The 23,469-nt window shown below is 39.2% G+C and overlaps 1 protein-coding gene across 3 annotated transcripts in view; it reads left to right on the top strand.

The window, feature by feature from the left end:
• Nucleotides 1-23,469, top strand: part of fstl5 (follistatin-like 5) — a 190,816-nt gene that overhangs the window by 114,928 nt on the left and 52,419 nt on the right. The window contains exons 7-9 of one of the 3 annotated variants that reach the window (XM_005726503.1): nucleotides 9,615-9,781; nucleotides 14,239-14,250; nucleotides 17,724-17,844. In XM_005726503.1, the coding sequence (XP_005726560.1) occupies nucleotides 9,615-9,781; nucleotides 14,239-14,250; nucleotides 17,724-17,844 (300 nt within the window). Of the gene's footprint in view, nucleotides 1-9,614; nucleotides 9,782-14,235; nucleotides 14,251-17,723; nucleotides 17,845-23,469 lie in introns of all 3 variants that reach the window. The other 2 variants (XM_013909182.1, XM_005726504.1) reach the window with 2 other exon arrangements.

Here is a 23,469-nt window from a genome sequence, read left to right as displayed (position 1 = left end):
ATATATTTTTTTCTGAAATCTAATTTTCAATTCAGTTAAATTTTATCGACATAGCATCACATTACAACAAATCAAAAGGTACTTTATATACAGTGCATCATGGGAAGCACCTGGCTGCCTAGGTCTATTCCAGCATACCTAAGGCAGGAGCCAGCCCTAGCTATATGATTTATCAAAGAGTTAAGTTTTAAACCTAATCCTGAAAGTATAGAGTGTGTCTATCTCCTGAATCCAAACTGAAAGCGGTTTCCACAGAAGAGGGACCTGAAAGCTAAAAGCTCTGCCTCCCTTTCTACTTTAAAAGGAACCACAAGTAGGTGAAAGGGACATTCTCTATATCGGTCATATAGTATCAATAGGTCTAGATAAGATGGGGCCTGATTATTCAAAGCTTTGTGCGGGAGGAGAAGGATTTTATTTATCTGTTTGAAACATCGAGATGAGTGTTTCTTTCATTAGTAGAGTCCAACCCACATCAGATTTTTAAGGCAGAAAATTAGTGACTTAAAAATATATCAGCTCATATTTTGTTATTTTAGACACATAAAACATGAATAGGCTTCCGTAATATCTGTTATGTGTAGTTATTTTTGAATCCTTAATAAGATGAGTGTCATTTAAAAAATAATCTTGTTTTTTTTTTTTAACTGAGTCATGTATTACTCCTTACCTAACTCTTTACCCAACTAAGCTGGTTGTTGTGTTGGTGGCATTCCAAAAGCTTGTTACCTAAAGGGAAATTGCAGAGTGGACTTCTTGGTTTAAAAAAAATAGTTGTGACAAGGACGAGTGTTTCAGTGAAGCCGCTCACTTAATTGTTATAACGAAACATTGCTTGTGTAATACCTTTATTTTTTTGACCCAATGCCATGTTCCTTTTTTTTTCTTTGCTGTATGTTGCCAACCAAATTATTGTCAGTGAATTTAAAAAATATAAATCAATTAAAGTTAACCTAAGTTTGAGCAAATACTAGATTCACTTGAGAAACCATTTCCAATTAGCTGCTAGAGTGAATGCTCAAACTTATTAGCCTTTTTAAAATTGATTTGGAGGAGCATAACAATTCTGGCTGTACAGTTGTGATTTCCTTTTGGTTTTTATTAATTATCTTTTCTTGTTTCTTTTTTATTATAATTGTTTTTATTCACATTCTTTTTCTTTTTAACCTAGTCCACCTCTAATCATGTGTTATCCCACGCGTGGTGTAATATAGACTTTGCCAGGCTTGAAAATTAGTTGACTTACACCCTTTACTTCTCTGAAGATTATAATTAGACATCCAAACCATCAGCCAGGCCTCTTCTAGGAAAAGCTGCTTCCATTAAGTCAAGTTTGCTGTTAGTCAGCACCCATGGTAGAGTGAGAGTTAATGGATAGTCTGACTGTTGCTTGTCAAAACCCCTGCTGAGTATTTCATTCAAGTGCTAAAATGGTTTCATAACTTGTGGCTCATTTTCAAACATGTTTCTGCTATATCTCCAGAATTTATTAAAAGAAGAAGTTGATGTACTTTTTAAATTTGAAGTAATCCTCGAGTAAAGTACTTTTTAGTCCATTAGTGTGGTATAAGGCAGCACGGTGGCACGGTGGTTAGCACGGTGGCACGGTGGTTAGCACTGTTGCCGCACAGCAAGAAGGTCCTGAGTTCAATTCCACCATCAGGCCGGGATCTTTCTGTGTGGAGTTTGCATGTTCTCCCCGTGTTTGCGTGGGCTTCCTCCCACCATCCAAAGACATGCAACTTGTGGGGATAGGTTAATTGGATAATCCAAATTACCACTAGGTGTGAATGTGCGAGTGAATGTGAGTGCGAATGGTTGTCTGTCCCTGTGTGTTGGCCCTGCGACAGACTGGCGACCTGTCCAGGGTGTACCCCGCCTCTCGCCCTATGACAGCTGGGATAGGCTCCAGCGCCCCCCGCGACCCTGAAAAGGATAAACGGAAGCGAATGGATGGATGGATAGTGTGGTATAATTTGTCTATGTATGCGCTCCCATTGACATGACTCATCACCCTGCAAACCAACACTGTGGGGGGACAAGCGAGACCAGCCCCCCCTGCCACCCCAATACATTACCAATTTCAGTATGAGCTTTGCAGTTTCACTATGCTGATTCAGTGGGCACAAGGTACTCAGTAAGTTTACTTGTGAAACATGTTTCTCCATGGCAGCTAGTCCTGTGCACAACGAGGTTGGAAACAGTGGGGTTTCAATGAATTAACTCTTCACTACTGTTCATGTGCCACTGATGGGTCAGGTTTAAATTCCCAGTGAGGAGAAATTTCTTACAATAAGTTCTACAGCTCTCTGAGTGAGAAAGGTTCAACTTGCTTTTTTGGTTGTCAGGAATGTTTCAGCATAAACGGGTTGCTGCATTCATTTGCTTCTCTCAGCATTTAACATCTCCTGTCATCTATTTGAAGGTGTAGGCCTGGCTGTAATGTTGCTGAAAAACTAGCAGAAACCAAGACAGTTGGGTGGAAGTGTATACTGCCCCTTTAACACACAAACTGGTGCCTGATGTTTGTCAGTAAAGTGCATCAGCACATACTGGAGTCAGCAGCATTAGTGGCCTAGTGGCTTTTATATTTAAGAAATAAGAAGTCATTGAAATATAGCCTCTCTTATGCTGTAGCTTAAGTGCCGTGTGATTTACTTATAGCAGGAAGATGGAGGATTTTTTTCATTACTTGTTTTCCACAAGGTAGCTGTGATAAAATTAGTCCAATTAGACATCCTCTTAAGCTCTGTAGCATACTAATGCAGGTCGTCCCTCAGGATCTCTACCAGCAGCTTGGAAACAGACTAGAGGCTGATCAGCCAGAGGTAATGCACTCACAAAGGCCATTTGTGACTGTTTTAAAGCCATCCTGATGTTTAGAATGTTCGTGGGAGGAGGGTTGAAGGTGATAATAATAATATTCTCACCTTTTACCTAATACCTGTAATTTTTTTTGCATATTTAAGATGGTTTTAGCAAGCTGCAAAAGCACAGTTATTTATCCTCCTTCACAAGATGGTGAAAGGTGACACGAGATGCTGAGATGCCGCCCCTATAGCTGTGCATTATATAATCATCTCTTACAAGCACAGATTCATCATAAAAGGCAGCTCGTTGTTCTTTGACCTGAAGTTGAGCTGCAGTGTTTTCCATGTAAACAAACCCAAATTTATTATTTATTTTGCAGAATTCACCTGTGCAAACGTTAAGTACAGCTGCCTCTGACAATATCGATTACAGTTATCAACGTCTAAGCTCAAAAGATCTGCTCAGAAGATCTTAATTACAAGTACGTGATGATGCGTTAACAAGTCCCATGTCTGCATCTGTTTATATTTTCCTGTCTGCTTATTCATTCTTTGAAAAATTATTAAATAATTTGCCTATTTTGCATAAAGAATTAAGGACAAAACACAATGAAAAGCAATTTTGGAAAAAGCAAGGCATCGCATAAGACACAGTAATGAAAAGCAGCTCTGGTGGAATAAGAAGACACTGCTACTGTGTACACATACTTATTAGTATAAAGAATATACTGAAATAAGAGAGCCATTATTACTTCACATCCATCCATCCATCCATTCTCTTCCACTTATCCAATTCAGGGTCGCAGTCTCTATCCCAGCTGTTTTAACGTACTCCCTGGACAGGTCGCCAATCTATCTATGGCAGTTTGGTGAGAGAACTGTAAAAAAATGCTTCATAGTGTCATAATATAAATATTCTGTGTAAGCTCAGCCTTTTTTGAGCTTACGTAAGATTGTTTTGGAATAATTGGTTTTTATAACATGCAGTCAACTTCTTGTAGGTAATCTTGTAAGCTGTAATTTTCTTCCGACTACATCTTTTTCTCCCCTGAACAACAATTATGGTTATGTTAAACCTTTCATTTGTACTCTCTCACCAAGTTTTCCCAGTGATGTCAAAAACTGCTTTTTGGTCTTCACAGCTAGGTTGTTTCTGCATTACCAAGTAAGGAATGAAGGAAAGGCGCAATGTTTCCCTGTCAGCAATGTGGGTTTCTCTTAATAAATGCATAAAAAGTCACCTGATTAGTGTTTTGTTTCTTATTATACAGGGAACGATTTCTTTTCTTTAAGTAGCGCAATAAGCCACAGCAGTTCAACATGAAAAGCAAAACTACGAATCTTCTTTGGGAAAACAAAGGACATGGGAATGTTTCACCAGTCAAACTATTTTCTGTTTCTGCCAAACATCCAAGTCCACAGAGTCATTCATGCGCTATATCAAAAACACAGAAGCAGAGACTCGATTCTTCTTGCTTTGGGAGAAAGTTTGCACAAATCAAGTCAACCATCCAAGATCAGAGAGCATTCAGATGAATGTGTATTCTGTTTTTTTGGGGGGGGTGTTTTTTACCTTTGAGTCTATGCATATGATCTATGAATACTGAGCATCAGGGAAAAATACTTTTATCTCCTCTTCAAAATGTCAAACTCAAAAGCAATTGGGGCTACACAGACGTTCAGCTTTGGTAATATTGAATGTCATTAGGATTGAGCGAGGGAGTAAGTTAGAAAGGAATGAAAGACTTGGTGAAGAAAGACAACTCGAGTGAGCATGTATTTGAAAAAGAGGGCGACAGAGCATGATAGAGGATGGAGTAAGAGGGTTGGCTAAGCAACCTTGGTGCAATTTGTCTTCATGCAGCTGGTCCTTTGCAGCGTCCTCTAGGCAGAGCCTATTTTCCCTGACAAGCTTGTTGCCTCCAGTGCAATAGGTGATTTACCTTGTGCCGTGCCACTGACCAACATCCCCTTCTGAGAGCAGAGGAGAGTAAATCAAAAGTCTGGACCTTACCGTTAATCACTAATTACAGGTCGAACGGTGAAGGTTGATCCTTCTCTGGGGGCTGAGTCCCTCAGGCCTCAAATCAGACCAAAAAGAGGAGCCGGCGCCACTTCCTCCACTGATAAATCTTTAACACAGGAGCTCCTGCACGCTGAAGGCTTTCAGCTGGCTCTGGCCGCCCAGACTCCCCTTTCTCTGAGGATTTTCTCATTCGGGTCGGATCCCTTCCCTTCCATCCCACCCTTGCTCCACCCAATAGCTAAAGCTTGCCTGCCTGTCTGCCTGCCCACTTTCTTCTTAAAATTCTCCCTATACCTTCACAGATTTCTATCCCCCTGGGGATCAGCAGCAAATCGAGTTTGTTGCTTGCAGCGTATTCCAAAAGCATTACGATACAAGGGTGCTGTAATTGAATGGTTAGGGAGGACATTATTGAAGGAGATTTTTGTCAGTGTATCCACCCACCACCACCTCAGCATCATGTAGAGCACCAAGTAGCTCCTTGATCTGCTGGCTATATTGTTATCAGTGTCAGGGGAGGAGGAGGTATGTGGCCACGAGTGACTGAGGATCCACTTTTCTTAAATCTTTGCTTTCTGCATGAGGGTCATGTTATTGTGTTTTGTTTTCCTTGCTTTTTTTTTCTTCTTATTTTCCCAATTATGTTTTCTTCTGGACATTGTTAATTTTACCTGACACCTTGATTGCTTCATTTTGGGTTGCTATGACTATAGTTAATGTAACATGAATTTGGTAAAAGTACACTCAGACTCAGCCCATTATTTTCTCATGAACTTTGATTTAAACAAAGTTGAAGTAAAATAAATAACCATTTATTACAGGAAGGATAAATGTAAACCAGACTTACCAAATTGTCAATAAAAATAGAATGCAATGATCTCTTAAATTATTAATGATAGTAGTACAAAGAGTACAAATCAAATGTTTGAACTGATAAATGTCTGTTTTAAGCATATATAGTCATCTTAAATTTGCCTGCCAAGCATTTGAAAGAAATTTATGACGGAAGGTAAAAAACCAGTGGACAAATTGTGTGATTCTTAAGCAAAAACAGTGACACACCCCCCCCCAAAAAAACCTCTTGTGGAACATCTGAAAAGTAATAATTGGTGAACCTGGCAAAATGTCACCTTGTCTCTTAGATACTAATAGCTTTAAAAGCAGAAGCAATTCTTCCATTTTGACAACTTCTAAGTATTTAAGGCGAGTGACACGAGCTGGAGCTGCTGCTTCAGTTTTCATTGATATAGCCTGCAGTGTTCTTAAGAAAACACAATGAGGGTGCAATAGGTCAACAGTTGCATCAGTAGCACTTATTTACAGGGTTGTGCACTATGAGTTCTGCTGTAATGTCCTCAGGCTCTTGAGAGAGAGTATATGGCAAACACGACCAGTGCCACTGGGTCGTTGTGTGCCCGCAAACATCACAATGGAAACAGTTTTTTTGGCCTTCCTACACAATCTTTACTGTCTACCAACCCTGCGCCATACTTAGGGTCCTTACAAATTTGTCTTATATTCTAAAATAAAGGGGGCGACATAAATTGTTATGTTAGCAGACGTTATATGCTACCTGTGGCAGTGGATCCCCTTTGCTGAAACATGAAAAATTACTGAAGAGGTGAGCTAAAGAGAGCAGTGCATCTGTAAGCCCTGAAACAGTGTTTCCCTTGTTGACCTGAAGTTGTCTGTGTACATCAACACTGCATAAAAAACACATCTAATGAGCTGTTATAAAACTAGTTTTTGCTCCTAAATGTTTTTCCATTTCCCTTCAGTCATTATTATTTATTTCCATCCATGACAGCTCTCATATCACCCCCGCTGACAACTGTTGTCATGTCTTTATTACATTGAAGCAGTTCTTAATTAATCAAATGTGTTCCATCAAATGACTGTCATATTACGGTGTCCACAGGGGAGATGTTCCAATCGTTTATGAAGCTGGTTATTGCTTTTCATATATCATTTACACCATGCTTTTTCTAAATCAAAACAAGTGGCAGGTTTATTATTTATTTCCGTCTAAAAAAATACTGTCTGTGCTGGGCATCACATGACATTTTATCATTAACCAACAAAAGAGACTGACTAATGAGCAAATATGTTTGCTTTTTAGGTTTTAGTTTGAATGTTTTCTTTTCTTTTCAACTTCAATATTTGTGTTCAAGATCATTTGTTATTAAGAAGGAAACACTTTAATTTTCATCTCCTAGGGGATTGTCGTGCTGACACACATAGGAATATAACAAAATAAAAAACTATTAAGAAATCTAAAGTTTATTCTTCAAGTTTATCTACTGAAGATAGATAGCAACTACTGTTGCCTTTATCTTCTACATCTTTACTATCTCCTCTCTCAGCCCTTGGTATACCTCTAGGTTTGCGAGTTCCATCTTCCTGAAGTTGTTATGACAGATTTAGCTGACCATGTCAGCTGGGTATTATAGCTACATGTATCACTATGGCCTCCTGTTTGTCCACCACTACCGGTTGGTTAGCCATCACCAGTTTATTTACCTTTATCTGGAAGGCCCACCAGCTCTTAGCTTGGTCATTCTCAACCACCCTATGGGGCGTATCCCATTTTGTGCGAGGAATTTCCAGGCCATGCTCCGCACAGATGTTCCCGTATACTATGCCAGCCACTTGTTTATGGTGTTCTGGTTATATATAGACTTTGAGCATCTTGCTGTTATGTGCTGAATTGTGTCAGGGGCATCTTTGCACAGCCTTCACTTCGGGTCTTGGCTGCTGTGGTGGACCCCAGCCTCTATTGATCTTGCGTTGAGAGCTCATTCCTGTACTGGCATCATTAGGGCCTCTGTGCTGTCTTTCAGCCCAGTTTTGTCCAGCCATTGATAGGATTTTACGATATCAGCCACTTCTTCCATCTGCTGGTGGTACATGCCGTGCAGAAATCCATCCTTCCATAATGGTTCCTTTTCTTGCTCTTATTTCTTGGGTTTTTGCTTTGAGTTATTCTCTAAGCACATAGGTCATCTTCCTGATGTAGCTAAGGAGTATTTGTTCTTTCATCTATCCAATGCATCTATTCAAGCACAGACTAATGCAATAGCCTAATGGTATATGGGTCACTGACTCACTCCAATGAGCTATAGTGGTAGTCAGTGTTTTTTTAATCGCTTTTTCAGCAGTTGAATAAGAAAAAAATTTCTAGAAGAAACTGCAGCCTTATAAATTACAGCAGAGTTTGTTCAACACTTCACTAACAGTATAATCATTTAAACTTAGTTATTCTTCACTCAGAAGAAAGGGCTCTCATTAATCCTCTAATTTTGATGTAATCCTAGTAGTGATTTGCCTGGGCTTAAACAGGGTTTCATTGGGCCAAATGTGAGATTAGAAGTCTTAACTCAAAGCTTCCCACTGAAAAGGAGTATGAGTTTTCACGCGGTCTCAGTGTGATTAGCTTGGATCTAACACGCTAGCCAAGTTCACAGTTCAAAGACACAACAAGTGGACCAAACACAGCAAATGAGTGAGAAGGTTAAAAAAAGCAATCAGCAGACACTGGTAAAAGGGCCACAGGAGTCATGCTGTAATTGAAGGTGTTCTCATCCTCATTCTCTGGGCTGTGGCAAGTGAACACTGTTGGACCTGCTCTTTCATTAGGTTTTGTATTTCATGCCCTTAGGAGCAGAACAAATTGAGTCTCTGTTTCCTTTTGCTCCATTGCTCATTACCCAAGAGAAAGATTAAAAGGCATTCTTTCACAGGCCACATTACATAATGTCAGCAAAGAATGTTGGACTGTAAATTGTACTTGTTGTCTCTTCAAAATACTGGACGCACCAAGGCATTAAACAACTTCAGCCATGGTGACCTCTCGCCAAGCTACCCGATCTGACTTACTTGCAGTATTCTCTCTGTGTTGGTCTCATCATCATCAGAATGAGGTTTTAAAGACTTTGGTGTACTGCAGAAATACTGAAGCGAGCAAAAAACTAACTCTGGTTGAGGTGAGGGGTTGTGTTTCTGTGGGGAACCTCTGTGAACATAGAGAATTTTTTTCTTTTCCTTTTTCTTTTTTGATTTCAATGTTACTTTCATCAGAAAGTGTGTACTCCTGGGCTTTTACAACAGCATGGAGATGTTTTAAACTCTTAGAACACTGAGCATGTTAAAAATATTCCAGCTTTAAGTTACAAAGCACCACGCTTCAGTTGAGATTTTAGTAGTCAGCCGAAGAGTAGTACTGGTGCCTCCCAAGAGTGTCAGGTTTGTTCTTTTAGCTAAAAAAAGAAATACATAGTGGTGGACACAGACTCTGCAGAGAGGCTGATAAAGCAGAACTTCCATTAAAGTATCTTCACATAAATTATGCAAAGTGTTTACAGAATGTTAAACTTAATTCCCTCTCATTACTGTGCAAAATGCAATAATTGTGCTGCCTCGGTGCATATTTAAAAAAAGAAGTGTCTCCCGCTATAGCACGGTAGCAACTAATTGAGACACGCTTGTATTGTGTGTCTTATTTTTATGCTTCGTTTTTATGCTTCAAGAAAGATGTGAGAAATCCATGAATTTTGAAACATCTCAGTGGGTAAATTGTGAGCCATTAGAAGAATGAAAAGCCCGTGAGTACTCACTGCAGAAAAAATACAGGATGAATGAGTTGAATCATATTTTTTTACTGTTAGCCTTCATGTTCATAGTTTAGAGAGGCTACTTTTACTCAGAAGGTTAAATGTTTCAAAAATCATAAATTGAGCCAAAGACAGTCACTCAAACTTTTCTGTTTATCTCATCAACAGATGCGTACCTGCTCACCCTTCCAGAGGACCAGAAAGTCAGCGTGACAACAGTAACCGTGGGCCAGAGTGCTGTGTTGACTTGCGCCATCACAGGTGAACGGAGACCTCCTATATTGTGGAAGAGAAACCATCAGTATCTGAACTCCTTGAATCTGGAAGATATCAATGTAAGAGCTACCTGTCAAAACTGCCTTTAATTTATTGTTTCTAAATAGATGCAATCTAGTTAGATGTGCATAGAACTTTGAATCGTTCTAATTATTGCATTTTCACAGCAGCAAGTCTCACCAATTTGCAGTTTTTGCAGGGCTGTCACTTTTTTTTTCCTTTTGGAAAAAAAATTACACAAAAAAAATCCCTCCTATATTTTCTTCTCATCATATTTCAGCTTTATTCTTTTGGCAGTGGCTCAGATTGTCAGCGCATTTTATTTGACTGTTGGCACTGGCTTTGTATTGTAGGCCTGACAGTAATCCGGAATGTCAGTTTGTGTTCCTGGTGTCTGTGTTTAGAGACTGCTGGGAGGGGCTGGGATTTCAGACAAAGACAAAAGATGAAGGGGGATACCGAAGGGGTTCAGCCCTAGAGGAAGGACCTACTTTTACAACTTGGTGAAAGACTGCGTGTGCGTATGTGTCGGCGTTTTAATCTGTATGCACGGCCCCAGACAGCCCTCTGTGTCACTTTCATCCACATCAAAAGGAGCACGGATACTTAACGTAGCGAGATACACAGAGAGGTACAGAGGCAGCTCCTTTGCTTTACCCTTTTCCTCTCCATGTGTCTGGGCTGACCAAGATGAGTGTGATACTGCTGTGCATAATTAAGTCAACACTGTCGAAGAAGATAAAGGGAAACCCAGCGAAGCCACTAATGTACCATTAAATCTTGATGACCCTTAAAATGAGTAAGAGGCGCCCAGCTGTCGCCAGTCATCCTTGGCACCATCAACTGGCTTTAAACTAGTGTGCTGGTGCTGGATGGAGGTGATGTGCAACTATTATAGAAACTTGTGCCAACCCCATACGTAAGTCAGATTTTTTTCTCAAGAACGCTTGAGAGGATTTATGGAAGTGAAAAAAAGTGAAATGCAAGTTTTTGTAAGGTCAACCTGGACTTTGATCTTTTTCATATGTCTTTTTCAAGAACTGTTTTACTGCTTTGTTTTTTGTTTTGCAAGATTCAACAAAACCATTTTTTGTTTCATCTTCTTATTTTGCCTGAAGACACGGCAGAGTTCAGCATCTCAATGAGAGGTGGTCTTTGTCTGCTTTTCATGCACTGTCATCCGTTTCCACAGTGACCAGTATCAGATCTTGCCCAGGTGTAGTTTCAATTCAAATGTCAGCTCAGGGATGAAAGCTTCTGCTACTGAATGAGGTTCATTATGAAGAAATGCTTTCTCTGGAGTTCATCAATAGCTGGGAAAAATGACAGCATATAGACGAAGGAATAAAAATGACCTATTTTAAAACTGTTGGGCATTGCTATGATTTTACATCAGAACTTAGATGAAAAAAAAATCTCTCCACCTTTTCTACTCATACATTTTTTTCCCATTATTGTGAGAGCGGGGAGGAGAACAGGCTGTGCTGGTAATCAGAGTTCTGACTTTTGTGGTTTGCAAACGTCTTACTCTTAGAGAAAGCATCAAAATTTGATGTCCGTCCACAGAACTCAAGGTTTGAGTTGCACATCATGGAGAAAGCGGAGTTGAAAGAAGGCTTCAGCTAACAGTTTGCATTTTAATTAACCCTAACCCACTTTGGTACCCCCAGGGCTTCATAGTACTTGTGGTAAATGTTGACACATAAATTATACTCGCTATGCCTCTCGCTCTATGGTACACACAGCCTGTTGGGTTGATGCCAGTGCAGCTTCATGAAGTGAAACTGAGTTGGACAACTACAGGGACTAATCTGGCACTTCATACTGAGAGAACTTGATCTAGTCTGATCCTCGGGGTATGCGATTGTCAGATTAGATTTTTTTTGTTGGTACCTAAAAACGCCCAAGTTTACAACCTCTGCTGTTGCTCAGATTACCTCTTCACTTACACTAAACAGTGTCAGCAAGACAATCAGCATGAATGCTAACAGCCTCTTGCTTTTTAACAGAATACTGTGTGAAAGCCACGCAGCATCAAGAGGAACTACCAGTGGAACAGGCGCAGCTCATTCCAGATTTATTTTTGGCCCTCAGACATCCAGTCAATCATTGTTCTTTCCAGAGAGGAGAATGGATTTTGCCTGCATTTGGCATCCACAAGCCCTTTCCCAAATTGCCTTGCAGACAATTTCTGTATAATTGCTGTCTGTTAATATTTGTGAGCATCTGATGCCAGCCTTAATTGGAGTTATATTCCTGTGAGTACACATGGGAGATTTATGCTGTGTAATCTCGCAGGCCCTCCCAATTTTAGAACGTTGTTATTTTAGATTTTTTTTCCCTCAGACTTAGTGAATTGCACATTAATCCCAGCGGGGCGCTTGTATCCTGGAGTTCAATAGAGCCTCTCTGAATTTTGACAAAGCAGCTTACTGTAATTCCGTGAAGTTGACAGTTGCTGGCTATTGCATCATCATCCAAGGCTGTCAGTATTTCAATCCTCCCTGAGTGGCCAAGCCAAAGACGCAGTTGTGTACTGTGCATGTCTCTGTGCAAGAGTTTGTGCGTGTACCTTCGTATTTGCTTTTGGGGATGATGACTCTTTGGTTTTGGCAAAAGTTCAGATGATGACATTTTTGTAATTTTTCAAAAGTTTGAAAATCCATCTATTTAAAGGAGTATTTAGAAGGGATTTGTATACAGTATTTCTCAGCAGCTTTCAGAGTAGTACGTCCTACTTAAACTAGTGCTTTCACAATAGAAACATATCTCATTAGGACCAAAATCTTTGATCTGAATCATAAAAAACATGCATATGTTTAAAAATAGACATGTTTTGAAGACAGACACTAAAGCTTCAATAGGAGAAGATGAAACACAGGAAACAGCACAAGCTTATCAGAATGTTTCTTATTCTCCTTTCTGATCACATGCATTGAAGTCGGTATTTATCTGATATAATTCTTAAGCAGCTGTTTTTTTTTTAATTGAATGCAACTCCTGTGCTGTTTCTAACAGATGATTCAATCAAGTTTTGTGATAACACATTTCAGATAATACATGAAATAACTGAAACTCAGTGTCCTGTTTTAAAATAGCTACAAAAACATGTAATTTAGCAAAGCAATCATATGGTCTGGAAGCTTAGCTCATATTCTGTACTGTCTGTACTGGGTGACTTGCTGCCGTGTCAGTGTGCATTCAACAGACAGTTTGCTGAGAGAATAGCTGATATCTCCTAAAGTGATGCCACAGTTAAACACTATAAAACAAGAAACAAATTGCAAAAACTGCAAATGTTCATATTTGAGACAAGTGCATTTATCATTTTTTACTAAGCCTTGATGATGCAAGAGTTAGCACTAGGGCAGGTTAATAACTCCCGATTTCCAGAAAGTTGATCGAGTTCATTTGGATGCAACATTTTCAGTGGTACAAATGTTTCATCACTCATCCAAGTGACTTCTTCAGTCTCAGCTGATTGCAGGTTTCCCCAGGCTTATCAACAGTACAGTTGCATAACGATCAAAACTACCACCACTGCATAACGATGAGTTACGAGATCCAAGAGAAAAGGAGGACACTCGCTGCCCAAGTGAAAAGCATTGTTGATCTCATATATGTCACGAGTGTTGGAAGAGTTGAGATGCATATTTTTTTTAACTTTGTGTCTCTGTGGCTTTCAAACCCGAAATGCAATGCACAAGAAATGGTCCACCTCAAGCAAGCATCAGGTTCACAGCAGGATTACTACTTACTAGTGCCAAAAGCACTGAGGAAACCAAGTAACCACTGCTAAGTGGTTGCAATCAATCATCACTCTTTACACCTACATGCCAGTGGCCACTCTTTAAATGAAAGGATGAGGAAGGAATTCTGGTTTGAGCGGATATTTATGTAAAAAGGAATGACCATCTCAGAGTTCAAGCAGTCTGTGATTTCAGCCATTCTCCAGTTTTCTGTGAGTAATGCTCATGGCCACTGATTAATGCTCATGACAATTTGCATGTCAATGATCAGGAAACCGAGCTTGTGGCTCATTGATACATAATGATGATAATTTTGATCATTATGCAGTTGTACTGTTTATAAGACTGGGGAAACCTGCAATCAGCTGAGACTGAAAAAGTCTCATGGATAAGAGATGAAATGTACCTAAATTACTGAGCACGTGCCAAGACAAATCTCCTGGTTGTGTGTATATATTCTCCCTGTCAATGTGTGGGGTTCTTCGATTTGCACCGGTTTTCTCACACAGTGCAAAGGAATGCTTGTTAGGTTAATTGGTGATTTTAAATTAGCCATTTTTCTCTGTCTGTTACTCTGTGACTGGTGACCTAACTTCCGCCCCTTGACAGCTGGTAGTAGGCTATAGACCCCATTTGGATAAGTGGCTAAGAAAACGTTGGTACTTTATTATTTGCTTCCCTTTTTTGGTTTGGAATCCATCTCTTTCATAAATGCTTTGATTAGAAATGAACCTCTAAATCTTTGACTTCTGTTTTTCCTCCAGCAGCTCCCGTCTCAGGTATGGTGTTTTTGGTTTTTGGTTTCACCAAACTGACATCAATTCACGTTTTCTGTTATTTCATCTCAAAAAAAGCCCACAAAGCTGTAAAGTGCTGACAACAAATCATGTCTGTCAGCTCAGGGATGGGACAAAAAAGTCTGAAAATATTACACATGAACTGCCATGCAAACTTTTATGGGACAGTTAAATCTAAAGAAGTAACCTTGCCAAAATAAAGGTGTTAAGCTAGTAGAAGATACTAGGATTATTAGCATAAGTAAGGTTGGAAAGCAAATTTTACATGCCTATTATACTTTCACCTTATTGCTATTTTAAAGGGTAATACATTCCAATAAATACCTGGTAGTGGTCAGCCGTGCAGATAGGTATTTTATGTCACATTTAGAAATATGTCTCTCTGACATTTACAGCTTTTCCCGCTATGACAGAGGTGACTTGAATTTTGTTTGCAATGCGTGCAACATCAAAACAAATTAACTTCAGCAGCTGTATTTCTCTCCAGGAACTGTCTTCTTAAGTTAGAGAGTGAGCTCTGTGGATTAAGTCAATCCATTTCCAACATTTTCCTTTCCTCTCAAAAGGCAATTCGAAGCAGTGAATCTGCAATGAAGCATTCATAGATAAGTTGCCTACAAACATAAAAACAATCAAAATACAAAACTTTATATAAAGAGGAGTTGAAACAAAAAAGTGTTTCTAGGAAAAGATGCGCCTTTTTTAAATGTCAGTTTTGTTAGCTCAACAGATTAGTACCATTCACCTCCATTGTGCTGGGGCGCAGGAGTAATTACAACAGCTGAAATCTCATAAACATAGGCACATAAAACTGAAAATATTTGCATGGATAGAAATACACAGAGGTAAGTAATAAAATGGTTCTTTGTATAAAATTGAACTGACATTTTAATGGCGAACAGCCTATTTTTAGCTGGATTGCAAAACATTTCTGTCTTTGTTTACACTGAAGGGTATTTTTACTCAAAATGTTGTGTTCTTCTAACAAAGTTTCACGAGGCTGAGCTAGAAACGTCTTCAAAGGCCATTGTCTGACATGCCTCATCATACCACAGGTTAGCTATTCAATGAGGTGGCTCTTCGGTGTCCTTTCAGAGGTGACTGGGCAGTGACAGCTTTATTAATTATAGTTTCTTGAGGACTATGGCCTATTTGTAAATCCACCTCTGCCTGCCCTTGTCTCCTTTCCCTACGAGTAGTCCTACCCTTGCCTGTTTCGTGTGCACAGAGCTGGGTGCTGGGTGCTGCTGATAGCTGAGGTTAGGGTGGTGAGGTGAGGTGGAGGAATCTTGTCGACAGCCTCCGCCGTGGCTCGTTCCACCCCTGTGAGTTTCATTTCTCCCCCCATTCATTTTTCATTTAAGAAGGTGACACAATATGCTCTGAGCCCAAGGGGCCAAAACGCACCATCGATTTCCCCTCATATTGTGGAGCGCTGATGCTTCACTCAGCCCGACCCGTTACCAAGCTTGTACGTTAGATCGGAGCACACTGGGACGAACCGATAAACACGCAGTTTGCCTGTAAACACGAGGACTGCCTGTCCTCGCTCATCTGCAGACATTTAAGGGTAAGCTGAATGTCAAGATGTAAAGCCGGCAGAGATGTGATCAAAATGTTAAAAGCTATTTAATGAGAAAAGGTACTTTTCTTCTTATGAACTCTTCTGATAGAGGGTTGTAATTAAGGCTGAGTCTTGACAATGCTGTGTTCAGGTATAATAAACCAGAAGCACTGAAGCAGAATCAAGGATATCCTTAAGAGCAAATGTTCACACTGCTAAAAGATATCTGAATGATTTTTTTTAAGCGTAGCAGCAATCAGAAGTGAACACGTTTTGGCATTTGGCCCTCATCAAGTTAGATGGCAATGGTGAAAACTCTAATGAAGGCAAAGTGCCGCAGCACGCTCATTTCTGAAAAGCCACTGTGCAACACAGTGTTATTGTAAGAACAAGCACTTATTTAAGTAGTCCCAGAAGATTTATAATGTATTCGCTTGATTTAGATGATACGCTTAAAGGAGTGTTGTTATATAATTCAATGTACGTTTATTTTTTCCTCTCAAATATAGAAGCAGATTCTAAATATTAATGTCTTCTTTAGTTACTACCTTAAAAAACTGTGTCAACAACTTGGAATTCAAGAGTGAAATAGCCAAACACAATAAATAGTTACACTAATACTAATGAATGAGTCAATAAATAGGAAATAAATAATAGTCAACCATAATATTCCAGGTAACTTCCTGTGCATTAGCATTATTAGCATGTTTAGGTCAAAAGTAAACTACTAAATTTCTTTCTCCTTTAGGGTTGTAAAAACGAGAAAAACACTTTTACTTTTCTTTCAAGCAGAAGAAGTCTTTTTATTACTTTATACAAATCCAATGCAGAAAAAGAGCACCTCTTTAATTAATTTTTAGGAGTAGATTATTATATTACTCCAGGGCTCAACGTAATACCAAAATGTATTATAGTAACTTGTGAAGATGACTTTTTATTGCAGTGTGATCTTACCAAGAGGGCAGACATTCACTCTTTGCCAGCACACCATCAACGGGCTCATTAGCTTTGGGGGCTTCTTTCTGTGCTGCAGCTTGAACAATTTATTCCTCTGCCTGCTTTGCTTCCATGTCCGGCACCATTTTCTTTTCCTGTTCTCTGGCTTAATAACCACAACACAGCATGAATTAATCATGTTTCAGTTGGCTTTCATAGATTGGTTTTGGTTTTGTTTCGCTTGAAATAAACCACATGAGCATTGCTTTGTGTATTTGTGGAACATGCATGGACACAAAGTGTCAATGTTTTGCCTTTTTCAAGGTCAGTTACATTTCAAATGAGTGTCTTTTGTTATTTTTAATATTTCATTGTTTTTGTTTGTGAAACACTGTAATTTTTGTGGGTTTGAATCCACTCTGTGTGGAAATTGCGTTTATCAGTGGGAGGTACTCTAGCTCCCACAGTCCACAGATATGCACGAGGTTAGGTTAATTTGTGATTCTAAATTGACTGTAGATGTGAACGTGAATAACCTGTTCAGGGTGTACTTCTTACCCTACGGCATCTGATATAGCCGCACCACCGATGGATGGATGTGTAATTTCTACAGTAATCATCTGTCACCTCAGCTCCTTTCCATCAGATTTCTTGCCACTGATTGGAAAAACTGAAAACAATTCTTCTTAACTGTGTTCTGTGGGACAAAATGGCTTCAACTTTTGACTTAGATTGATGGCCATTAGCTCAGCAATGTGCCTTTTTGGTTGTCATGTGGTAGTTTTAATTTCCTGTTCTATAAACGATTCTCATCTGCACGCCACAGGCTTGTTGCATTTCAACTGACACGATTCATTTCAAGCTCTCAATGCCTAAAGCCAAACCTGCTGCTTCTGGTAGCTTTCTGTAAGTGATAAAAGCTGTTATTTATTTATTTTCCTTCTATGTGTGGCAGGATTTTGGGGATGACGGTTCACTGTACTTCACCAAGGTCACCACTACCCACATGGGCAACTACACCTGTTATGCTGATGGATATGAAAAACTGTTTCAGACCCACACTCTTCAAGTGAACGGTAAGAGGCTTACACTTACATTTGTCACACTATTTGTAAAACAATAGCCCTGTTTAATGCTAAGATTTCATCTGAAAATCGATATTTGGTAAATAATAGTAACAAAGTGGAAAAAACACATTCTTGCCAGGTTTAAGGCAAATTTACATTTACTGTTAACATTTAGAGTTTTGTTATGATCTCACAATGGTCATTATAATCTTTGTATTTGTCCCCACAGTCCCTTGTCACATTTGTGGTTGTATCCAGTCTTTGTTTATATTGCTCTTAAAAAGTCATGACCATAAGTATTTGAACAGTCAAACATTTTTGTGTTTTTTGGGGGGTTTTTGTCTTGTTTTTTTTTCTCTGTACACGACCACCGTGGATTTTAAATCAAAGAACAGAGATGTGATTCAAGTGCAGACTCTCAGCTCAAACTCAAGGGGAATTTGCCTTGAAAAACTCCTGGGTTCCTTTTCCAGTATGCTTTGGGTCGTTATTCATTTGCACAGTCAAGTGCCGTCTAATCAGTTTTGCAGCTTTCGGCTGAATCTAAGCAAAGAGCCCTGCACACTTGAGAATTAATCATCCTTTTTCTGTCACCAGTCGCATCATCAATAAACACTAGTGATCCAGTTCCAGTTGCAGCCATGACATATGGCATTAAGCTATGTCATAATACTACCTCTATTATGCTGGGGAAGGTTAGGGTTAGGGTTTGGGTTTAGGGGTAGGTTAGATCATGAGCTGTTCTAATCTGGCCTTTTTGTTGAGTGTAACCAGTGGTTTGCACTTCTTGGTAAACCCTCTGCAATTGCATTCATGAAGGCCTTGACAATGATACACCTCCCTGAGTGTGTTCTTGACTTGATTCGATTTTGTGAAGGCGTTTTTCTTGCATCAACATTTCTTTATGTTGAGAGATTAATTTGTAATGAAATAACAAGGGAACAGGTTGTACCTGGCTAGGTACTGATTGTCAGTCAGTTGTCTAACTATTTTTGAGCCCCTGAAAATGGGAGGCTATGTGTAAAAATAAGTATAATTCCTAGAGGAATAATTTTTTTAATAACTTGAATTAAAACTGAAAGTCTCTTATTCAATCACATGTTCATTGTTTGAGTTAAAATCCACTGCAGTGTTGTACAAATCAAAATTACAAAAATCATTGTCCAAAAATGGACTTGTGGACTTGACTGTAGCGGTGCATTTAGAGCCAATAATGGGCCTTTAAAACAGCCTCTAAAGAGTAGAAAAGTAGAAATTCATTTCTGAGAAAATTGTCTTTTTTTTCTAAGTATTTCTTCCTGGAACAGTCGTCCTTTAGAAAAATGTCCCTCTGCAAAATCACTTCAAAACAATCATTGTGTAGGGGACTCTTTATTAATGGAGACTGTAAGTAAATGGGTAAGTGGTAAAATATCATGCTGCACTCAGGAATAGTTGTCACCATACCTACTGCTTAAAACTACATGCCAGGTTCTGCTGTGGTGGGGCTTTTTTTCTTAGCTGGTTCTATAAATTTATAATATCTCAAAACTTTTTGCTCCGTAATTAATGGCAGGATAACATAAGGCAGATGTTTTTCATACCGCATGACTGCATTATCCCAAAAGTAAAACGTAGTCTTAAGATGTAGTCACACTAATACCAATTGATAGGAAAAAACTGTGGCAGACTGAAAGAGCTAGCTTTTTATCTTATTGTTTAACAGCCTGAGCGATTTCTCTAAAAGTTGGTTTGCACTATATGCTCAGGACTAAAAAGCAAACAGCAACTACCTGGTGGCGGCATTGAACAGCTAAAGATTCAGACACTTCCCAGAGGAGAAGTCAGTCCAGCAAACAGTGCTGGAATTAATATTTGACTATTGATCAGAATTGCAACTCTAAGACATTCTTACTTCTTACTTCTTGGTGTAATGCCTAACATGAGTGAATAAGCAACTGTTTGCAAACAAGTCTGCCTTATCCAGTAATGAGTTCATTAGATGTCTGTTGCATTTATAGCTTCTTCCTGCAGCCTCCGAGTGGCCATGCAAATCAGTTATTGTGTATTTGTTATTTCTTTTGTCATTTTACTCGAATAAAAGTCCAAAAGACTGAATGCTAAAATCCAGTTTATACTCTAGTGAGATCTCTGTCTGCCTCTGCTAGACTTATAAGTCTATTCTCAAAAATAAATCTTTGAAACAGGTGTGTTCCTCATACAAGGCTTTTCTTGGCTCACAATGGGCCTTTGGGGGTGACTGTACACCTAAGCACAACTGGTTCAAGTATATTTAAGGCAAAGAGTCTATGTTTCCTGTCTTTCAATGTTTATGTATTTTTCTGCAACTTTTGGTCATTTCATACAGAAAAAAAGTGTTTGGGCTTGAGTAAATTAACCCCCACTTAAAGTGAAATAAAAGCCATATTTCATATTCAGGGAAACCCTGTAGAGATGATAGTATTGGCTTTTTGATGGTGCTAAACAAAAGTCACGTTGTTTAAATATTGTGTCAACAAGAAAAGTAGTACATAAAATTTAAGGAAATTTGACACATTTTTATTCCTTCAAGAAATTCTCATCATTTCGATAAGCATGCTATGTTTCAAGTAAGTGGCCTTCATCATAAATTAAAGAAAATGAAGGTCATGTCATTTATGTACTAAATGTTGGCAGGTGTCATGTATTATCCTGATAGAAAAATTATTATTATATAATAGAATAGAAGTGTAGCTTTTTGAATGGGAAAATTAGTAATTGATTGTGAAGAAAAATCCGCATCAGCTGATTAGTCTCCCGAGTGGCAGAGAATGCAAAACCAGACTACTTCTATGTTAACTGAGTACAATCCACCCAGGATGGTGCATATTGTATGCAAAGTCAGAGCAGCTGCATATTGCTGCAGGTGCAAATAAAAGAAAGTGCTGATTGGTTCACAGAAGGCTGGCAAAAAAAACCCCCCAAAAAACAACTGGACCAGAGTGATGACGGAATTAATTTTGGCAGTGTGGGAAAGTGGAAGTTGAGTAAAGAACAGACTAGAAGCCCCAGTACCCAAGATTCCACACAAATGAGTAAAGACAGAGCAGCCTTCTTGAATCGTGACAATGATAAAAATGAAGCAGGGTGGTGTAATTCTAATGACAGTTACTGATGGTCAAGGCTCTGTTATGTACGCTCTGTTACTATGTTTTTAACCTTCTCAGGCTCAAATTAAACGTTTTGTTGCTAATGCACAACCAAGTCCTGCAGTGGTACTTCTGAGTAAACAAAAAACTCATAAAATATGTATGTGGGATAATCAGGTTGTTAGTTTTTAACTGTTGCAAATCGGCCTGCCTCGAGAGGGTTAAACTTGTTCAGAGAAAGCATTTTAAAATAAAATCATTGTTCAGTCCAGCAGGTGTCATTATGTAGAGTCCTGAGCTCCACTACATATCTCTCTGCAGCGTTACTCTTGATAGATTGCCCCACCTCGGTGGAGGATTTACATGTTCAGGTCCAGTGGAATGGCTGTAGGGCCATGCTTGGCTAACTGATCGTTTCATTCTCACAGATTTATTTTTTATTATTTTGTGCACTGCCACCCTTTTCAGAGTATTCTCCTTTTATTTGTGCACTAGTCAATGTGACCTCACTTTCATTTAGAAATAGTACCAGTTCAGTATATTATCTACTTTTTACTAATTGGTTTGGGAGAGTCAGTACAGGGAATAACAGTGCAAAGACTGACACGGGAGCAGTAAAGAGAGGACAAAGGTGAAGAGGGCAAGTTTGTGTGAATGAGACACTTTTCTTCCATACTGCTCCTAATGAGCTGAATGTATTAAAAAAAAAAATCACAATGTGTCAGTGCGGAAAGCTCAAGATCTTCATTACTTTTGACAGACACTCGGCTCATTATCATTCTTCTAAAAGATTACTTTGAGGTTAATTGCAAAGAAACACAGGCCCTAATAAACCCAGTATTGTGTATATGGAAAATGGGGACCCTCGTGAGGCCGGTGACTTTTGGTTGTAATTAATACTCTAACTTCCACATGACCTTTTTACTGAAGACTATGAGTTTCACATGCTTAGTCTGGGTGAAGCCTCAGAGGACCTGCTATCATCCTGCCATGGCTACTGAGCTTTTCTAAAACTCAATTAAAAAACAGCTGAAATAGGGTAATCCTGGAGAAGTGGATTCAGAATGCTGTCCATCACTCTTGGGGCCGCAAGAGAATGGCAAGATATACATTTAGAGTTTTATTCTGAGCAACTAATGAAATTTAGACTGGACGCACATTTAGGGGAACTTTTTGATTTCCCAGTGAAGACGTCTGAGAGCAGAGTGGTTTCTATATTGTAAGCTGAGTGCAAAGTGTGGAAGATCATTAAGAAGTTTTGGTTTTGATCCCTTTTTACCCACACTAACTGACTCATCAAAATGCCCCTCATGGATTTTATACAAGCATCTCATCTATTGTCTGCATGCTTTTATTGACAGCTAGCTGCCTCCTATTGTTCACCCCATCTTAATGAAGATACTGCAATGCTATCTTCAGTGTACACTATTATCCTCGAGGTGTTTATTTTGTCGTGATTATTTGTTGTTGGAACTCTGTTGCAGGCCCTTTTTTTTTTGTCTTCCTTTCTTTCTGTTTTGCGGTGACCCCACTTTACCCACATGAATCAATAGAGCTGAATCTCATTTATACTGTGGCTGCAAAGTTTGCCCACTCTCCCAGGCACTTAAGCAGAAAACAAATTGTTGTTTGGGGTAAATTAATGAAAGTCTTGGTTGAATCGTCAAATACACCAACCAATTTTCCTCCTGGAAAAATACATTTTGTTTCCCTCTCTACAAAGCTGCTTTCATTCTGGAAAAACAATAATTTCAAAACATATGTAGTGTTAAATATGAAAGGTAGTATCTTTTGTCAAAAGTTGGCATGTGCATTTTGTGTATGAATGGTTTTTACTTTTATCCAAGAATGAATTGATGATACCATCTAACATTGTTGTTTATGTGCCCTGTGACCCCTGGAAGTCATGTTGTTGGGGGTTAAGAGCTCGTGGTAGGGTGTATGGTACGAAAGGGAGGGCGCACTAATGGGGATTCAGAGACCTGCTGAACCTAACATATACCCATGGGGTCTTGTTATGAACCCTGAGTTTAGCTATAGGTGGTAGGTGTGGTGTGAATCTTGGTGCTCCAAAAATCCCTTGCTCCAAAATAGCCCCTCGGGGCCTGAAATAAGTCATATTTCTGAGAAATAGAGCTAGAGGTGGAGCTTAACCCATGAGAGCTTACCTATGTAGAAGCTCAGGAAGCATAAACCTTGACTGAAACTGGACTGTCTGTTTTTCCGCTGTTGCTCTTTGGATGTGTGAATACTTACAAGCCCCTAGCTGAAGTTGCTGTGTTGGAGTTTTTCCTAGAGAACCAGTGGGTTGCCCACACACTGCTGGATTTTGATGAGAGAAAAGGGTCTGAGTGTTGCTGTGCGTAGGTGCTGAAGAGCAGTTCAGAAAGAGTGTACAGACGTGTAGATTTGGAGTGTCTGGTTGGGTGTTTTAGGGGGGTTTTTACTTGTAGAAGTTATGGTTCTGCCAAATGGATACAAGTTGTTAGGTTTTGTATTGTTGATTGTCATTTATGCTTAGAAATAT

Source organism: Pundamilia nyererei, unplaced genomic scaffold (assembly GCF_000239375.1).
Source record: "Pundamilia nyererei isolate P.nyererei 1_Seehausen unplaced genomic scaffold, PunNye1.0 scaffold00020, whole genome shotgun sequence".
Lineage (NCBI taxonomy): Eukaryota > Metazoa > Chordata > Actinopteri > Cichliformes > Cichlidae > Pundamilia > Pundamilia nyererei.
Note: the sequence above shows the minus strand (reverse complement) of the source record. Positions and strands in the feature narration are given on the sequence as shown.